The sequence below is a fragment of the Panicum virgatum genome, chromosome 8N, assembly GCF_016808335.1.
Source record: "Panicum virgatum strain AP13 chromosome 8N, P.virgatum_v5, whole genome shotgun sequence".
NCBI lineage: Eukaryota > Viridiplantae > Streptophyta > Magnoliopsida > Poales > Poaceae > Panicum > Panicum virgatum.
The window spans coordinates 29,162,101-29,181,340 of record NC_053152.1 but is presented as its reverse complement, the minus strand read 5'-3'; the positions used below and the strand labels follow the sequence as shown (position 1 = coordinate 29,181,340).

Genomic DNA, 19,240 nt, shown 5'->3' with positions numbered 1-19,240 from the left:
AGATAACTTATATTGAAAATAGTCAAAGGAAAAGATACAAGAGATTTACCGAGCTCCGATGACGACTCCGGATCCCCGAGACAAGCTCGACTCGACTCTAACTCCCAACTACTAACCTACGCTAGACTTGAGAAGAGAGAATTGCTCCTTTTAGTGTGTGTTTACAAGTGAGGGGGAGAGTGATATTTATAGGCTTCCAAGGTCGGTAGAAGGCCGCTAATTCCGTTAGCGCCAGGTGCACGCAACTGTAGAGGCGGTGCTTAACTTCCATGCAAAGTCGGGAGCCGAGAGGCTGCAAGGTGGGGCCGGGCAGCCCATCCTAGGCCGGCCGGCCTAGGATTGTGCCACCTGGCCACCGACCTTCTGTGTGATGGCCTCTGATCCCTTCCGGACGTCGGTGCTTCGGGTATTTTCCTCAGATGCTGGAATCTTAGGCCAGGCGGCCCGGGGGAGGCCGGGCGGCCTGGCTCCGGGGCCTCTCAGCCCTCCGTTTCGCCGATGTTGCAGATCAACACTCCACATTGCCTCTGGAATGGGTGGTTTCCCCATTTGACAATCTTAGCACTGGTATGTGGGTCTTTGGGTTGAACCTTGTGCCTTCCGGGTCCACCGACAGGATATGAAATGTTCGCCTTGTTCTGGAACCTCATGAACATGTCACATTGATCCAGTGAAAGTATTGGACTCATGTATGTGGAGGTGTCAGGCCGGTCGGCACGGAATGTGCCGGGCGGCCGGAATTTCCTCTGTTTTCGACCATCTTTGGATAGTGGATTCCTGCAAGCACAACTTATCCAAAACTTGTGGAACTCGTTAGAATCAAATAAAATATGCATGGAACATGGTGCAAAACTCAATTTATTCCCGTGAAGTTGACGGTCAAAATGTGAGATAATGACGGTCAACACCCTCCATGTTGCTACTAGACTATGCAGAGCATTAAATGATACACCCCTACTCGAGCTGATCTGGAAGGCGAGACATCGACGAGCAGACATAACTATAAGGCTTGCTCTACACGCAGAGAGCAAGCCGCAACCACAACCGCAACGGAGTGGCAGCAGCCTATGCACGAACAGCAAAGCCAGCACAGCCGTAAGTATAGAGTATGTTACCGTTTTTGTTTTTCTTTTAATCGGTACCAGCAGTTCCTTATGTTTCTAAAGATTTTGTGACATACTATATTTAGAATATTAAATTAATACACTCAACAGTTTAATATAAAAGATTCAACTATTGTTCAGCCTTAGTTCAACAGTTGCAGTAAATTAGATGAAAATTTTATGAATATAATCAAAATATATACATATAGGATCTCATTTTATCACATTAATTCAAAACGGGCTCACGTTTTGAGATAAAATTAAAATTTAAGGTTGCGAATAATTTTATACCCCCACCCACATGACCAACAATGCTATTCAATCAATCAACCCACCCTAACTAACACTCAGAGAAATTTTCGTTTTAGTTTGTCAAGCATCATGTTGTGACCATCCCATGCATCCATGCTTGCCTTGCCGGCCCAGCAGGCGAGGTAGCCCAGCAGCGGGGCCTACTAGTGCTCCTGGCCTGCATGTGCATTTGTGAAGTGTAGTGGCAAGAGCACCAAAGCTCTGGGGGCGTTCTTGTTTTTTCTTTTGGTTGCCTCTTCCTTATATCCGGTTCCTAAAATTAAGGTACTGCCTCCGTTCACTTTTGGTAGCTATATTTCATATTAACACAATGACAAAAAAATAACCTTATTTATCATATAGTAAATGCAACATAGATTTTTCTGTTGATCCTCTAATGTTTTAACTAGGATCTTTTTGTTACTAGTGTTATTTAATGTCATAGCCCATACCAATAGCGAACATATCTATCATTTATAAACATCTGAGTTTTTGAAATATATCTATCAAAGATGAATGGAGTATGTTTTAATATTGTCAGTTTCAGCTTTTGTATATTCTTAAAATTTGTGTCTTGTTTGTCACGGTCTTTTGTAATCTTTTGATAAGAAACCGTTTTAATTTGTACATGATGGGTCTATTGTATGTGTATTGGTAAGATCTTTTTTTGAGTGATTTGTAGATATAAATTTTCACTCGGTTCCCAACATGCAAGTCAGGTTGCAAAATCGAGTGCTTGTTATCTATCGTCACTCAAATTCTGGCAAAATCTATGGTCTAATTCTATTGGCTCAAAAATTGAGTTATGCCATCATATTTTTTATTGCTCGATTGTTAGGTAAAGTGAAAATCACATAGAAAATATATCTTCCGAAAGATATATTGGTTTTCGTTCTGAAGATGCAGCACGGGCCCTCCTCTCCTCAACCAGATTTCTTTTAGCCCAAAGGGAAGCCTTTTTTTCATTTTTATATTAAAAAAAACAAAATTTCAAAAATATATGTCGAATAGGGAAATTTTAAAAAATGGGTGTCTGTCGGCGACAGGGTGCCTGTAGCCCATTTAGTGGGCGATAGGATCTAAATGTAAAAAAAAATTACATTTAGGTCCTGGCGCCTAGGGCGCATTAAACAGCGAACTTGTAAAATCGATATAAAATCGTAAAAAAATTGGAAAAATACAAACTCAACTGTTCTGGATTCTATGAAATAATATCTACAACTTTTGTTACATAAAGTTTTTCATTTGATCAATGTATCTAAATCAAGAAAAATAGTTATTGTACCTAGAAAAATCTGAAATAATTCATTTGGTCTAATTGTGCTTATCTAAAATTTACCAAATTTTTTTTATAGCTCTTAGGAAATAAAATAATGGTACTGTAAAAGTTATGACTTCTAATACTCAGTATAGCAGCATGGATAAATAACCCATTTAAACTAGACATATTACAAGATCTAATTTAAAAACTTATTCTAGAAATGTTTTCTGGGCCTAACAATTTTGTACAAGCCTATGCTCACCATATGCAACACTCTGGCCAAAGATGACATACATCTAAAGGATGGATTTTGAGATTTAAATAAAAGTGCATTAAACTGGTATTTAAAATAGAGCAAGATACATTGATCAAATGAAAAACTTTATGTAACAAAAGTTGTAGATCTTATTTCATAGAATCCAGAACAGTTGAGTTTATATTTTTTGATTTTTCTACGATTTTATATTGATTTTACAAGTTCACTGTTTAATGCGCCCTGGGCGACATTTAGGTCATGTCGCCCACTAAAATGGGCGACAGACATTGAAAATATCCCTATTTGACATATATTTTTGTAATTTTTTTAAATATAAAAATGAAAAAAGCCCCAAAGGGAATCAGCTGGCTACCAGCCCAACACCTAGGCCCAGCCCACACGAGGGCACTAACCCTAGTCCTGCTGCTGCGCGGGAAGCGGCTGGCGCATTGGCGCCAAAGTTTCCCGCCACTCCTCCCGCTCCGCGCCGCCGCCTCCCTCATAACACCACTACTGACCACACAGCTCTTCCCCGCCTCTCCCCAACACCCCGACCCCCCCGCCGCCGCCTCGTCTGAGCCGTCCCGAGCCTTCTCGCTCGCCGGCGGAATGGTAAGCGCACGGGCCCTCCTCCTCCTCCTTCTCCTCCTCTGTTTGCTGCGCCGCAAGGTCTGATCCCCAATTGCTGCGCTCGCGTGGCGCTGTCTCCCGCCTGCAGGATGACTCGGAGAACAACCCGCCGTCGACGCCGGGGTCTCCCGGGTTCAGCACCGACCGGCTGCCGCCCAACAACACCACCAGCCGCGGCGCCACGGACCCGTCGTCCTACTCCGACGACGACGGCGAGGCGGAGGTCGACCCCCACGTGCTCCCGGAGGACGACGACCCCGCCGCCGCCGCCGCCCCCGATGAGGAGGACGAGGAGGGGGAGGACCTCTTCAACGACAACTATCTCGAGTAAGCAGACTCGATCTGACTGCGGCTGCAGGCGCCGTGGGATCTGTTGTGATTTTCAGGGGTTTCGATTGGCTGCCAAATTTTGGCTGGGGATCTGGGAAATTTCGTGGTCGATTGGCGAATGTGATGGTTTCTGGCTGGTGGTTTGGTCAGAGATCTAGGCTATTAGGATTTGTTGTCATGTTTGACCTCAGGAAGCAGGAAATTTTGTGGTATGGTATCCATCGACGACGAAATTGTCAATTTCTGGACTGAATTCTGAATTCTGTTTGGAAAACCTGCTGTTATGTTGGATTCCAATCTACTGCGTAAATTGTAGACGAAGTTTGTAGTCGAGTGGGTAATTAACTAATTGTGTACTAGCTTAACCAAATGGTAAGCTTAACAAATATCTGTTGGACTCGTGGAAATAATTGAAATATGCTAATTTTATAAAAAATGACCAACTTCAATTCCTGTTCATCCATTTTGAAATTTGCTAGGCTTAAATGCCTTCGTGAGATATTTGATGAGATTTGATAAGAGTTTCATGCTGCCTTGATGCACATTAGCGGTCAGTCACACATTGTTAGCAGAATAGAGTTATTTTGTCTTCTAGGTAAATTTCCTGTGTAATGACTGTTTTTTACGTTTGTTCCATCGTTGGGAATTTGGACTTGCACTGGTTGTTGCAGATGTCACTGCTTGATTTTTAAATAGTTATCATGAAGGCGTGTATTTTTTCCATATGATTGCCATGAATAATCTGCAGCCAACACGAACCCCTTATACATATGCTTGCTCACTGTTAGTTATACTTTTTTGTTTCCATATTTATTCCTCTTCCTTTTTCATGTTTGTAGTGATTACCGAAGGATGGATGAGCATGATCAGTATGAGTCAGTTGGTTTAGATGACTCACTGGAGGATGAAAGAAATCTTGATGAAATCATTGCTGATCGAAGGGCTGCGGAAGCAGAGCTTGATGCAAGGGATGTGAGGACTGGTGCAGCAGCTGATCGGAAATTGCCACGGATGCTCCACGATCAGGGTAATGGCATCAAAAATAATTCTAATTCTGTAGTGTCTTAGAGCAAATGTGACTTTTTTGTCCTTTGAATTTATGCTCTTTATTAAACTACTGTAGGGTCTTAGAGAGTTAATCTGCTTTTGTGTGTGGCTTTAAATGTTCATTTCTGTCTTAATTGTACACAGTTGCTTAGAGAATCATCGGTTGTGCTTGACTTCATGTCAGCATAGTAAACATGTAATTGATATAAGTAATCAATTTTTCTGTTGCAGCATTATTATGTTATGTCTAGATAATTGTTTGAGAACTGATAGCTATAAAAAGGTAAACTGATTGCCTTGGTTGTAAACTTTTTTGACACATTGGAAGTCCCAAGATTTGCATGTCAGTTACTGTATATTCAAATATCTTTTGTTCCATGTTGCAGATACAGATGAGGATATGAATTTTAGGCGTCCTAAAAGGCACAGGGCTAGTTTTAGACCACCTAGTGGACCAAGAACACCAAGAAGTGATGATGATGGTGATGGTGCCACTCCAAGTTCACCTGGAAGGTCTCAGCGTGGATATTCTGGTGGTGATGTACCTATGACTGATCAGACTGATGATGACCCATACGAGGTATTGGCGTATCAATTAAACTAGTTTTGCTGTTGATTTAGAACTTCAATGGTTCTGTTTTTAGCAATTAAATATTACGCCTCAGGTTCTGCAGTTCTAGATGGTTGTCCAGCCTTTAAATGACCATAATTTTTTTTTCTGCAGGATGAATTTGATGAAGAAGATGAGATGAACATGTACCGTGTCCAAGGTACACTAAGAGAGTGGGTCACAAGAGATGAAGTCCAGCGCTTCATTGCAAAGAAATTTAAAGAATTCCTTCTTACATATGTAAATCCAAAGAATGAGCAAGGAGAATTTGAGTATGTCCGTCTTATTAACGAGATGGTGTTAGGTATCATTTGCTCTACAATTTTCCAGTTGAAATGAAAATTTTTTACAAGCTTTAATCCCGCTAGTATGAAATCCTTTACTTCTCTAACCTTGCCTATTTCTTTTGCAGCCAACAAGTGTAGCTTGGAAATAGACTACAAGCAGTTTATTTATATACATCCAAATATTGCCATATGGTTGGCTGATGCACCTCAATCAGTGCTGGAAGTTATGGAGGAAGTTGCCAAAAATGTTGTTTTTGATCTCCACAAGAATTACAGGAACATCCACCAAAAGATCTATGTCCGAATAACTAACCTTCCTGTCTATGATCAAATACGCAATATCAGGTAAAGAACATACCTTCTTCTGCATGTATTTCTTAGCACTATGATTAATTTAGCATTTCTAATGTCCATTTTATCTCTGGTAAGGCAAATCCATCTCAACACAATGATTCGAATCGGTGGTGTTGTTACTCGACGATCTGGTGTATTCCCTCAGTTGCAGCAGGTTAAGTATGACTGTAGCAAATGTGGAACTATCCTGGGCCCTTTCTTCCAGAACTCCTACACTGAAGTGAAAGTTGGATCATGCCCTGAATGCCAATCCAAAGGACCGTTCACAGTCAATGTTGAGCAGGCAAGTTAACTAAACCAACACTTGTTCACAGTTATGTGTTGTTGTTACATTATTCTAATCTATTTGTTTGTATACGGGTTATTTTTTAATCCTGGTAGAGCTCTCTAGTCCTAACAATTGAATATTTTTCCCATGCAGACTATATATAGAAACTACCAGAAACTCACTCTTCAGGAAAGCCCAGGAATTGTTCCTGCTGGCAGGCTTCCCAGATACAAGGAAGTAATACTTCTGAATGATCTGATTGACTGTGCTCGTCCAGGAGAGGAAATTGTAATTTTTCTCCACCCACCTTTTGTCTTTCAATACATATTACTGTCGAAATCAAACTGATGTTCAGCGTTCACTATTTCCAGGAGGTCACTGGTATATACACAAATAATTTTGACTTGTCTCTGAATACGAAGAATGGTTTCCCTGTTTTTGCCACAGTGGTAGAGGCCAACTACGTGGCAAAAAAGCAGGATCTGTTTTCTGCATACAAATTAACTGACGAGGATAAGGCAGAGATTGAGAAGTTGTCCAAGGATCCAAGGATTGGGGAAAGGGTTTGTTATTTTACTCTTCAATCTCTTGCATTTTGATATGCTAATGTACAATATCTCACATAAGCACTTGAACTCAACAGATGGTCAAATCAATTGCACCGTCCATTTATGGCCACGAAGATATTAAGACTGCCATTGCACTAGCTATGTTTGGTGGACAAGAGAAGAACGTGAAGGGAAAACATCGTCTAAGAGGCGATATCAATGTCCTCCTCATGGGTGATCCAGGCACTGCAAAATCCCAATTTCTTAAGTAAGGACAGAATCAATCACTTTTCATCATTTCCTTGAGATTCTACCACTGATTTTCCATCTTTTAGGTATGTGGAGAAAACAGGACACCGGGCGGTATATACAACTGGAAAAGGAGCCTCTGCTGTTGGTCTCACTGCAGCAGTTCACAAGGATCCAGTAACACGAGAATGGACACTTGAGGGAGGTGCACTGGTTCTTGCTGATAGGGGTATATGCCTTATTGATGAATTTGACAAGATGAATGATCAAGATAGGTATTGTATAACATTTGCATTGGAATCTTCTTTAGTATTAGCATCTAAATTTCTATCTTATGAATATATAATTCTCCTCTGATTTTTCCAGGGTGAGTATTCATGAAGCCATGGAGCAACAGAGTATCAGTATATCAAAGGCAGGAATCGTCACATCTCTTCAAGCTCGATGCAGTGTTATTGCTGCAGCAAATCCAATAGGAGGAAGGTAGCTTTTATTACCTGCATAGTTGCAAGCCATGTAACCAGTGCCTATTATTAAGAAAGTTACTGAGTGTATTCACCCTTTGATTTCACAGGTACGATTCATCAAAGACATTCACTCAGAATGTTGAATTAACGGATCCCATTATTTCACGTTTTGATGTCCTTTGCGTGGTTAAGGTATGGAGCTGATCTTCATATGTGATGTATTTGTCCCTTGAACAGTGGTCAATCAGTACTGAACTTTTCTTTCTGAAATACAGGATATTGTTGATCCGTTTACAGATGAAATGCTTGCAAGGTTTGTTGTAGACAGCCATGCTAGATCCCAACCCAAGGGGGCTAACCTTGAAGACAGGGTTGCAACTGATGTGGATGATGATCCATTGGCCGCTGCAAGGCAAGCTGATCCAGATGTATGCATCCTTGTCATTTCAGCCGAAAGAATTTTTTAGTCTGTCTTCTGTTTCTAACAGAATGTTGTATTATCAGGTCCTTTCACAAGACATGCTGAAGAAGTACATAACTTATGCCAAGCTGAATGTATTTCCCAAAATACATGATGCCGATCTGGACAAGATTAGCCATGTTTATGCTGAACTCCGGCGCGAGTCCTCTGTAAGATATCCTTCTTAGCCTTGCTTAGGCCTTCGCATAGACTAAATTTCTTAAGTGATACCCTTGAAATTGAAAACATGGAAGTAAAGTGGTTCACAACTATTTTTGCAGCATGGTCAAGGTGTTCCAATTGCTGTAAGGCACATAGAATCAATCATCCGAATGTCTGAGGCACATGCAAGGATGCATTTAAGGAGCTATGTGTCTCAGGAAGATGTCGACATGGCCATCCGTGTCTTGCTTGACTCTTTTATTTCCACTCAGAAATTTGGTGTGCAGAAAGCACTTCAGAAGGTAAATATTCAACTTCTCAATGCCACAGTATCGCCCAGTATCACCCAGTGCGGCTATGTCCTAAATTACATAACCAATAATCACCTTTAGTAACCAAATGGTCAGAATTGTCAGTAAATGACACTAAATATGCGTTGTTTTCCAAATCCTGTTATGCATTAAGCAGATAGCATGAATTCAATATCAGGCCCTCATTTACCAATCAGTCTAAGTTCTCCAGAACCATCAGTTTACTTGCATATGTCGAATAAATTTCTGCTGTCTACAGAATTTCAGGAAGTACATGACATATAAGAAGGATTACAATGAACTGCTTCTGCTCCTCCTGCGCACACTGGTCAAGGATGCTCTGCACTTTGAAGAAATTGTCTCAGGATCAACCTTGCACCTCACTCACATTGAGATCAAAGTGGAGGACCTGAAGAACAAGGTAACACATCCATACATGCTTTCATACATATCCCAAGTGTACATACTTCTGGGCTTACTTATACATATGTTGACAGGCCCAAGAGTATGAGATCTACGACCTGAAGCCGTTCTTCTCTAGCGCGCACTTCCGAGACAACAGCTTCATCCTGGATGAATCGCGTGGGATCATAAGGCATCCGCTGGTAGCATAACAACCTACCTTCTGTCAATGATCAGCCTAGCTTTCTCGGTGGCAACCCTGGATGAAAAGCCACAAGCCGCAGCAGAGCGGAATGTCAGATTAGAGCTTGCAGCTGAAGCAAACTAATGACAGCACCTGTATGCCTTACCAGGAGATAACATGTTGTCTATTTATTTCTTCTACCTCTGTATGGCTTGTCTGGATTCGAAGGGGTGTGCCATGTAAAGTGTTCAAATGATATGTTGTCTCCATGGGATCATTGGTTCTCTGTGCTATTACTGTGATGATTTCCTTGATGTAATGACCTTGTCTTCATACATAGAACAATGTAGTAAACATCTATTGCCAGTATTTGGGTAGCACACTAGTTCTTGATTACAAGGATTGAACTTTGTTGTGTGAGGTGCGCATGGAATTTTACCAGGGGTTCTTGGTTACCAAGATCGAACTATCAACATCATTGATCCATGACTCGCAAGATGGATTGATGGTTTGGTTGTTTGTAGTATGAACATTATTTGACCCTTATGAGTTATGATGTAATATTTGTTTGGCTTGTGTGTGGCTGACTGGCTGGACAAAATTTGATCCTTATGTGGTAATATTCATTTGGCTTGCGAGAGAGCTATATGTTTGTGTCATTGTCAACAGAGTGTTGCTGTCGTGTGAACAGCAAGTGTGATTTGTGATTATTGCTAGTTCTGGTTGTTGATTCATTGTGACGCCTGGATGGTTTGGTCATTGATTTTGTGAACTTCGAACTGTGATTGTTGCTTAGAAGGCAATGTGGCTGTCAAATTATTACTGTACCCGATATGAACTTGTTAACTTATTTTTGTTGGGTGTGGGCAAGAAATTTTACCCAAAATGCCTGGTGGGCACAAGATTGGATAAATGCCTTACCCATACCTTACCCAACTAGTTGTGATATGTATTGACTATTGAGCATACCTATTTTTATTATAGTATCTACCTATTAACAGGTAGTACTCAAGTGTTGCACTTGCATTGTAACAAGTTACTATATCCTCCAAGTAAACTAATTAGTGTGTGTTCTGGACTGGAGGAAAGGCTTGTCAGATCTCTCCCAGGGCTAACGGAGTAACGGTGAATAGGGTCAACGGAGGGAGCCAGGTAAAAAAGAAGCTTGAGTTCAAACTTCCGAGGGGAGGGAAAGGGGGATGATGGTTGGTGGCATCTCGTGATATTGTTGATCTTAATGGAAGGTTTCATATCTGTATTTTCAAGAATGCAACGTAAGCACATATAGGATATATGCATTTGCTGATCTCAATGCATTGTTTCATTTTGTAGTTTCATAAATAAAATGCGACAGGGTAATGTGTTAAAATGAGTGCTGATGTGGTTTTGTTTAGGTGAAACCACTCTCTTCTCTCCGTTATTTGTTCGCAACATCATAACAAATACTTGCACAACACTGTAATCAACGAGACCCATCAGTAGCTGAAGTGTTGGGCACCCATCCCTTCATTCCCACATCCACATATATAACTCTTCAAGGACTTTTTATTGTATATCTTCACCAAGATGATGGGAGGCATGGTCGTGGAAAAATTCCGACAGTGTTGCCCAAGTTACAAAACAGATCATAAGTATTATATTTATAAGTTTATGTATATGAACAAAAATAAAATTTAAAGAGCTTAGTTTATCAATATTATAATATATACTATAAAGATAAAAAATAATTGAAAACTTTTCTCACCCGAATTGAGTCAGTCTTACCCCTCACACTGGATCCGCTTGTCAGAATTGAATAAGGTTTGACGAAGGGTAGATTCATCTAAATTCGTGCGCGATCTTCCCTTGCCACGATCCCGCTCACCTACTACGTCGCCACCACGCGGCCTCCGATTGCCAACGGCACACCACGGCCACCGCGCGCTTGTCCCTCGGCCACCCAGTGCCTCAGGGTTCCTTCACCTAGGCCGGCCGAACCCCCTCTTCTCCACTTGCAGCGTCTAAAAAACAGCAGCCGAGACCCCTTTGCTCACGCCCGAGCCTTCCCCGGCGGCAGCCATTGCCGTTACCTCCACCCTCCATGCTGAGCATCCCCTCTGGACAACTGCTGACTCCACCAGACCCTGAATGAGTTCCCCACATCACGTCGCACCACACCGGCCTAACCACGACCCCATGCCTCGCCGGAGCGCCGCCGCACACCACCAAACGCACCGTCCAAAGCCCTTGCTACACTAACGACCCTCCTCCTGACCACCTTCGGTCCCAAACCCTACATCAAACCGGTCGCAGGGGAGCCCCCGATGCTCGCCGGCCACCCCTCGTCATTGGAAAACCTCTCACTCGCATGGAATTTCACCTCCACCACCGCAGCCATGCCTCGGACTATATTGCTTAGCTCGAGTTCTTTTTAGGGTTCTTACTGCAACAAATCAGGGACCTGTTTGTAAGACAAAAACTGTGTAATATGGTTTGAATCTGCAAGCTTGTAAAATTAATATAAAATTATAGAAAAATGCTAAAAATGAAAACTAAAATTTATTGTGTTCCTCTTCCTGAGCTTTACCATTCTTGTTATAGCTTCGTATCGACCTAAGCTAGCAGAGACATTACATGTTTTTGGATTTAATTTGAATATTAATTAAACTAATATATAATTCAATGTAATTTTGAATTGAACGATAATTTGGTACTTCCTCCGTCCCAAATTATTAATTATTTTTGTATTTTCTAGCTGCATAATTTTTGCTATATATATATACCTATGTGCTAATCTACACCCTAGGTATAGAATAGTATTCTACACCCAGCACCCAACCGACTCTAGCCAGCCAGCCAACCAACCGACCGAGCCAGTTTTCCCCGTGCCAGACCCACTCCGAACCCGCTCGGCCCACCCCCGCTCCAATCACGGAGGCATATCCGGTGCAATCACCGAACTGGTGAAAGCACCGTGAAAGCAAACTAAAAAGGTCTTTAAAAAATTCTGAAAAAAATCATGAATGTACATCTCGGTCTACCCCATCTACATATAAAATTTCACGATCAAATTCATCTTACACTTGCAGTTACAAAAAAAACAAATTTTCTGACAATCATTAACGTTCAAATGCAGCCCAAATTTGTCTTTTTTGTAACTGTTAGAGTAAGATGAATTTGATCATGAAATTTTATATGTAGATGGGGTAGACCGAGATGTACATTCATGATTTTTTTCAGAATTTTTTGAAGACTTTTTTAGTTTGCTTTCACGGTGCTTTCACCAGTTCGGTGATTGCACCGGATATCCCTCCCTCCAATCACCCCCTCTTCTCCTCCCCCAGCCCGACCTCTTCCCGATCCAAAAATCAACACAGCCTCCGTGAGCGGCAGGAGCGCGCGCGGCAGCCTCGAGCGAGGGGTAGCACGGCGGCTAATAGCGGGATAGCCGCGGGCGAGCGGCAAGCGGCAAGCGGGGCGCGGAGGCTGCAGTGGTGGTGAGCAGCATCGCGTGGCTGCGGCGGCATTGAGCGGCGTGGTGCGGAGGCTGCTCGTCGGCGTCCTTGAGCGGCCGGGGGTGCGGCACCGGTGATGGAGTGCGGCGGGGCGAGCGGCCGCCGCGGTCTCCACACACCCGCCTGGGCCCTTCGCGCACCGAGCGGTGTCTCGGGGTTTCCAGATGCCGGCGTTCTCCCCATCCTTGCATTTGGCCCTTGCACCTCGATCTGTGGGAAAAGCTACCTGAAAGCATCCCTACTCTGCGCGCCTTACCGTCCCTCCCCTGCATGGTCCTGACGAGCAGCAGGTTAAAGAAGCGTCCTGATCCTTCACGAGGTACTCCAGTGAGCATCACACCGCATCATTTTTCTAATTTTTGCAATCCTCTAATCTGGAATTCATATCTATATGTATGCTCAATTGAAAATGAACACGCTGATTCCATCAAACTGGTCGCAGCGACACTGACAAATTAGTGGGAATAGTGAGGGTAATGCTCAATATCCAAAATCACATGCCCATTTTAATTTATTACTGAATATTTCGATGCTCTAAACCACACTCAACGTTTGCTAGTTAGGCCAGTAGTTTTGTTAGGATTTAGTATCAGTAATTTGTTAGATTTAGTAGTTAGTCTAGTTTTTTTATTGCTAAGCACTGATGATATATGAATTGAGTAGTTAGTCTAGTAGTTCTGTAAGTATTTTTATTTTTTTCAGTTCAGTAATTTTGTTAATGCAAGCATAATTATTCTTTTTATTGCTTACTTTAGGCTCAATACTTTAGTCTAGTATCAGTAATTTTCGGTCATTGCTGTGCTTTGAGTTAGTACAGTACTTCAGTAGCTATTACTGGACTACTGGATCAAACAACGAAATACTAGACTATTAAACTACATGAGGTTGAATAGATGAGATTGAATAGAGCTCAATAACAAAAACTACAGGAACTAAAAAAATTACTGAACTCGTGCAATTTTTTATATTTAGTAACTCAACATAGTTTGAATAGGCTATTTACTGAACCATCTAAAGCAAGATACTGATCTCCATGCGATAAACTACAAACTCAAACACATGAGTTAGTATAGTAGTAATATTTAGCATCTAGTGTCAATAATTTTTTTTTGCTAGTTTAGCAATACAGAGGCTTGTTTTGCTTAGACTAAGTAATATTCCCAACACTACTGTTTTATCGGAAATTATTGAATGTTGATGCTCAAAATTGAGTAGTTAGGCTAGTAGTATAAGTAATTTATTAGGTTTAGTTGTTAGGCCAGTATTTTTTTCCGATTCCGAGCACTGATGATGTGAACTGAGTAGGTAGTTTAGTAGTTCAGTAATGAAATACTAGACTATCGAACTACACGAGATTGAAATAGAGCTCAGTAACCAAAACTAATGAGCTCAATCATCTCATGAATCATCTAGAGCCAGATACTCAACATAGTTTGAATAGACTAATTACTGAATCATCTACGCAATTTTTGTTCCATATATAAGTTCTAGGTTTTCTTGGGGTATATTGGAAATGAAGACACGTTGATCCCATCAAGCTAGTCGTTAAGTAAGCAACGACGCTAACAAATTGAGGTGAGAACAACACGAGTAATGTTTAATACTCAAAATCACCCCATTTTTATTGGCGATTACTGAATATTTTTTATGCTCTAAACAATGCTCAATGTTAGGTAGTTAGGCTAGTAGTTTTTGTTAGGATTTAGTATCAGTAATTTTTTAGGTTTCGTAGATAGCCCAGTATTTTTTTTATTACTGATGCTTGATGATAAAGAACTAAACCTCAATTCTGTTGGATATGGGGTATGGTCACCCTACTGCCCTCGCTTACGATATGTGTTCAGTAATCCAGTAATACTTACAAATATAAGTAATCTCTGAATTCCCTAGAATTTCTTGCTTATTTTTCAGTAATTCTTTGTAAACCAGTAATACTATGTAGCACTCTAGTTATTCTCAGTAAAGCAGTAACCCGATAATTCAGTATTCTGCGGGTCTTGCTCCGTTTTTGTCAATAATCTTTTCAAAGTTTTACTAGTGGCAGGTTCATATGGCATGACACCCTTTTCCAACTCTATCACCTCATGCACATGATAGTGATAGTACTGAACTTCACAAGGGAGAGGGTTCCAAGTGAAGACTAAGAGGCCTCAATTGTATTTTAAAGATTTTTTTGAAGGCGGCATGATACAGTTAATTGTGACTAATATTTGTACATATGTGTAGCCTGGACAATACATGTATATGTTTGGATTCAGTAATCCATAGAAGCCTTTTTATTTCTGCAGTATGCACTTCTCCATTATTTCTCTGGTGTTGCTGGTGAATCATTATTTTCTAGTAACACCCCTGTACATGCTTGGATTCAGTAATAGGGAGATCCAGTTATTCAGTATTCTTTATGTACATACAGTAATTTTCTGTTCACATTTTTTGGTGACTCGAGACTTTTTCACCTACACCGTTTTTTACATTGGATGGATTCAACAAAATGAGATCCAATTATTTAGTACTTTTTTATATACAGATCCAGTAATACATATGCATACGTAGATTCAGTAATCAATATAGATCCAGTTAGTTAGTGTTCCACGCAGGCCAGTAATTGTTACAAATTTGAGGGGGGGGGGATGGGATGATTTTCTATGATTTCAGTATTTTTGGATGTATATATAACCCCTGTGTTTTGATTCACTTACCGAGAGACTTAGAAAAAACTATTCAGCTGATGTTTGGATCCAAGAGCACCTATTCAGTATTTTATGAAATTTGTAGTTTCGTATTTTATGCAATTTGTAGTAATTTCTTTAGTTATTCAGTATTATATATGTTCAGTTATTTTCTTATTTTCTTACATGATTTTTTACGTTCAACAATGGTGTACCAGCAATTACTCAGTATTTTTTATGCAGATCCACTTATACTTATGTATGTCAACTCAGTAATTCGTAAATGCGGTAGTTCAGTATTTTGAATTATTGAATTCAACAATGGTGCAGGCCCTTCATTCCCCTGCCGTTCTAGCACAACTTTCGTTACTGATGCTTGATGATAAAGAACTAAACCCCAATTCTGTCGGATATGGGGCCATCCTACCGCCCTTGCTTACTGTATGTCTCCAGTAATTCAGTAATACATACAAATATCAGTAATCCCTCGATACCCGAGATTTACTAACGTATTTTTTTTCAGTAATTCTCTGTAACCCTGTAATACCTATGTAGTAATTCAGTTACTCTTAGTAAAGCAGTAACCCAGTAATTCAGTATCCTGCTGTTCTTGCTATGTTTTTGTCAATGATCTTTTCAGAGTTTCTGGTGGCAGGTTTATGTGGCCATGGCATGACTTTCCAACTCTGTCACCTCATGCACATGACAGTGATAGTACTGAACTTCACAAGGGGAGAGGGCTCCAAGTGAAGAGAAAAATGCTTCATGTTTTTTCTTGAAGACTTTTTGTATTTTGGAGGCTGCATGAGATAGATAATCATAACTAATATGTGTACATATGTGTAGTCACCGACCAACTACATGTATATCCTTGGATTCAGTAATTCTGGGAACTAGCTGTTCAGTATTATGTACTTTTTTCAGCTGTTTTTCTTAGATTCTTGATGAATGGTTTTTTTCCAGTAATACACCATGTACATGCTTCGATTGACATCCAATTATTCAGTATTTCTAGTTATCCATACCCACTATCCATGCCCACCGCCGACTATATATATATATATATATATATATATATATATATATATATATATATATATATATATATATATATATATATATATATATATATATATGCTTGGATTTTGGTAATATAGAGAATCAGTTATTCAGTATTATGCACTTCCAGTAATTTCTCATGTTTTGGGGGAATCATTTTCTTGTAACAACCATTTACATGTTTGATTTCAAGCACAGTTTCAGTTATCTAGTAATGCATATGCATATGTTCATCCAACAATACCTATGTATATGTAGATTTGGTAATTCATCTAATAATTTTGTACATTCGTTTGGGTTCAGTAATGTGGTGATATTTCAATTCAGTATTTTTTATGTATATGCAGATTCAGTTATTCAATACACTCAGGCCTAGTAATTCTTTTTACAATTTATCAAGCAAATCCATAGAATATTTTGTGAATCCAGTAATGCTTGTGCACATGTCTTGGATTCAATAATCCAGAATCATAGTATAAATATTCAGTAATCTAGTAATATATGTTGACCAACACTGCATAGGACGTTCAAAACATTGAGGTGTTGGACACGGCTTGCATGTATGGTAGGACGCTTAAAACATTGGGGTATAGGACATGGCTCACATGTATGGTGTCAACTGGATTCATCATAGTTGGGTCTTCACCTTATGCGCCCTTATACACATTTTATACGCGGTGTAGGGACGCGCTTGTAGTTATATTGAAGCACAATGCGTGTAAAAAGGGCACGCCTACATCCCCTGTTATTCTAGCACAACTTTTGCCTTGTGTTTCCCCTCCAATGAGCAATGTAATTCTCGCACATTCTTCCTTGTTATGTTTCTTAGACCGTCTACTAAGCTACACGAAAAACCTATGTCCAAATTTTTTTGCAACCAACAATGGTATACCTTCCAGATATTTAGTATTTTCTCATGCAGATCCACAAATGCTTTTAAATATTTTTAGGATTACTAGTTTTATGCATTTTTTTCTATTAATCTCAAGTTTTTGGTGATTCGTTTCTTTCAGTAACACACCATGTGCATGCTTAGATTCAGTAATAGGGATTTCCAATACAACCAGTATTTTTAGGAGCATATCATGACCAGTAATCCGATAATACAAGAGATCATCAGCAATGTACTTTTTTGTTTCATAAAAATAAATAGACATGGTATATCAGTAATTTTAGTATTCCAGTAATTCATGAAATCATTAGTAAGTAACGACCATGAATTCAATATAACATGATCATTAAACAAAATCAATGACATGTTTTTAGCATTTTCAGTAATAATAGTGATTTTTGGGGAAGGCCGTGGACTGCGTTGTAGTAACACAATTACTAAGAGAAGATGAATGGCGAGTGCTTCAGTAATTTTATCGAATCCAAGCAGGAGGTTCAGTAATTTTTGAATTCCTAATCTGCTCCACGGAGAAGAAGGCGTGAGGCCCCCTCGCTGCTGCTGCTACTCGATCAAGCCGCCACCTGCCAAGCAGCTGGCCGCTGCGCGCTCTGGTCTCTGCTCTCCTTGCCGCTTGCAGCACGCAACCTGGTCCCCCCTGATAGGCGCTGCTAGGTGGCCGCACGGCTCCTCCCGCCGCCCGTCACTGGCGACGACGCCGCTCCTCGCGCCACTACTATTAGGCCGCACCTCGTGCGCTGCTAGCGCCTCGTCACGCACACCCCGCAGCTGCCACCCGTGATCCGCTCGCCGTGCGAGGCCGCCATAGCCGCTGGCTGTGTGCCGCTCCCGACATCCCCGCTGCTCTTGCTTGACCGCGGCACTGCTGCTGGCCGCTCCTGTGCAGGGCGTGCCGCCGCTGCTCCCCTCGGGGCTGCGCCACTACTGCTCCGTGCTCGGGCCGTGCCCGCCGCCCTGCGCGCCGCCGATCCAGGAACGGCTCGCACTCGCCGCTCGCGAAACATAGAAGCTGGATAGTTTGAGGATGGGTGGGATCGAGTGGTGGGATGTATGGGCTAGCTGGGTGTAGAATGGTATTCTACACCTAGGGTGTAGAATAGCGCAGCCGTGTGTGTGTGTGTGTGTGTGTGTGTGTGTATATATATATATATAATGTCTAGGTGTATAGCAAAATCTATGTATCTAGAAAAATCAAAACTACTAATAATTTAGGACGGAGGGAGTATCACTACTCCAGTGCCCCCATCACCGCCAGTTCGAAATGGGCATCACCAACTGTGCGAGAGGCGTTGGATTTATGTTGATGGTGATGGGAGGGGCTATCACCGCCGGTTGGAGAATAGGCGGTGATGGAGGGTCTCATCACCGCCGGTTCGAAAACCGCTGATGATGTTAGTGCCAACCGCTGGTGACGAGTTAGCATCACCGCCAGTTCGTGTATAGAACCGTTGGTGATAGGGAATCAACACCGCCAGTTTCGGTTACGAACCGATAGTGTTCATCACTCATCACCAACGGTTTGAACCAGCGGTGAAGATCTTTTTCCCATAAAAAAATATATTCATATATTAATAATACACCATTTGTATAGCATATATAATATATAATTATAGCAGCAGCATTCAACCATAAGATATTATACATTAAAATTAAATAAAAGAGTTCATACATCAAGATTAAGAACATAGAGTCCATACATCAAGATTAAGAACATCTAGTCGATACACCAAATATATTACAATGTTTCACAAGAACAATACGATCTATGCATTACACCTAGATTATGCTATACTCAGATCCTGGCTTCACAACATAGTCCACAAGGCATCCGGCTAGTTCCTTTTGAAGTGCTACTAGCTCGCCCATGAGCAATTCACCTGTACTCAAC

The 19,240-nt window shown here is 41.1% G+C and overlaps 1 protein-coding gene and 1 long non-coding RNA gene across 2 annotated transcripts; both read left to right on the top strand.

The window, feature by feature from the left end:
* Positions 1-3,362: 3,362 nt before the first annotated feature.
* On the top strand, positions 3,363-9,627 carry LOC120685386 (DNA replication licensing factor MCM2-like). The gene is made up of 18 exons (XM_039967268.1): positions 3,363-3,523; positions 3,630-3,868; positions 4,711-4,898; positions 5,305-5,498; positions 5,643-5,832; positions 5,941-6,160; positions 6,245-6,452; positions 6,591-6,725; positions 6,809-7,000; positions 7,081-7,253; positions 7,321-7,509; positions 7,601-7,717; positions 7,809-7,893; positions 7,977-8,129; positions 8,206-8,331; positions 8,443-8,625; positions 8,894-9,055; positions 9,132-9,627. The coding sequence occupies exons 1-18, from the start codon at positions 3,521-3,523 to the stop codon at positions 9,246-9,248; spliced, it is 2,874 nt and encodes a 957-aa protein (XP_039823202.1). The 5' UTR covers positions 3,363-3,520; the 3' UTR covers positions 9,249-9,627.
* Positions 9,628-12,524: 2,897 nt separating this feature from the next.
* Positions 12,525-15,109, top strand: LOC120685387. The gene is made up of 2 exons (XR_005679538.1): positions 12,525-13,033; positions 14,744-15,109. It is a non-coding gene; the product is annotated as an uncharacterized LOC120685387 (long non-coding RNA).
* Positions 15,110-19,240: the final 4,131 nt, after the last annotated feature.

Excerpts from the sequence above, each read along its gene's own strand:
- LOC120685386 (XM_039967268.1), top strand. Across the intron at positions 5,499-5,642 it reads CTGATGATGACCCATACGAG|GATGAATTTGATGAAGAAGA; the intron begins GTATTGGCGTAT and ends TTTTTTCTGCAG. Across the intron at positions 7,718-7,808 it reads GCAAATCCAATAGGAGGAAG|GTACGATTCATCAAAGACAT; the intron begins GTAGCTTTTATT and ends TTGATTTCACAG.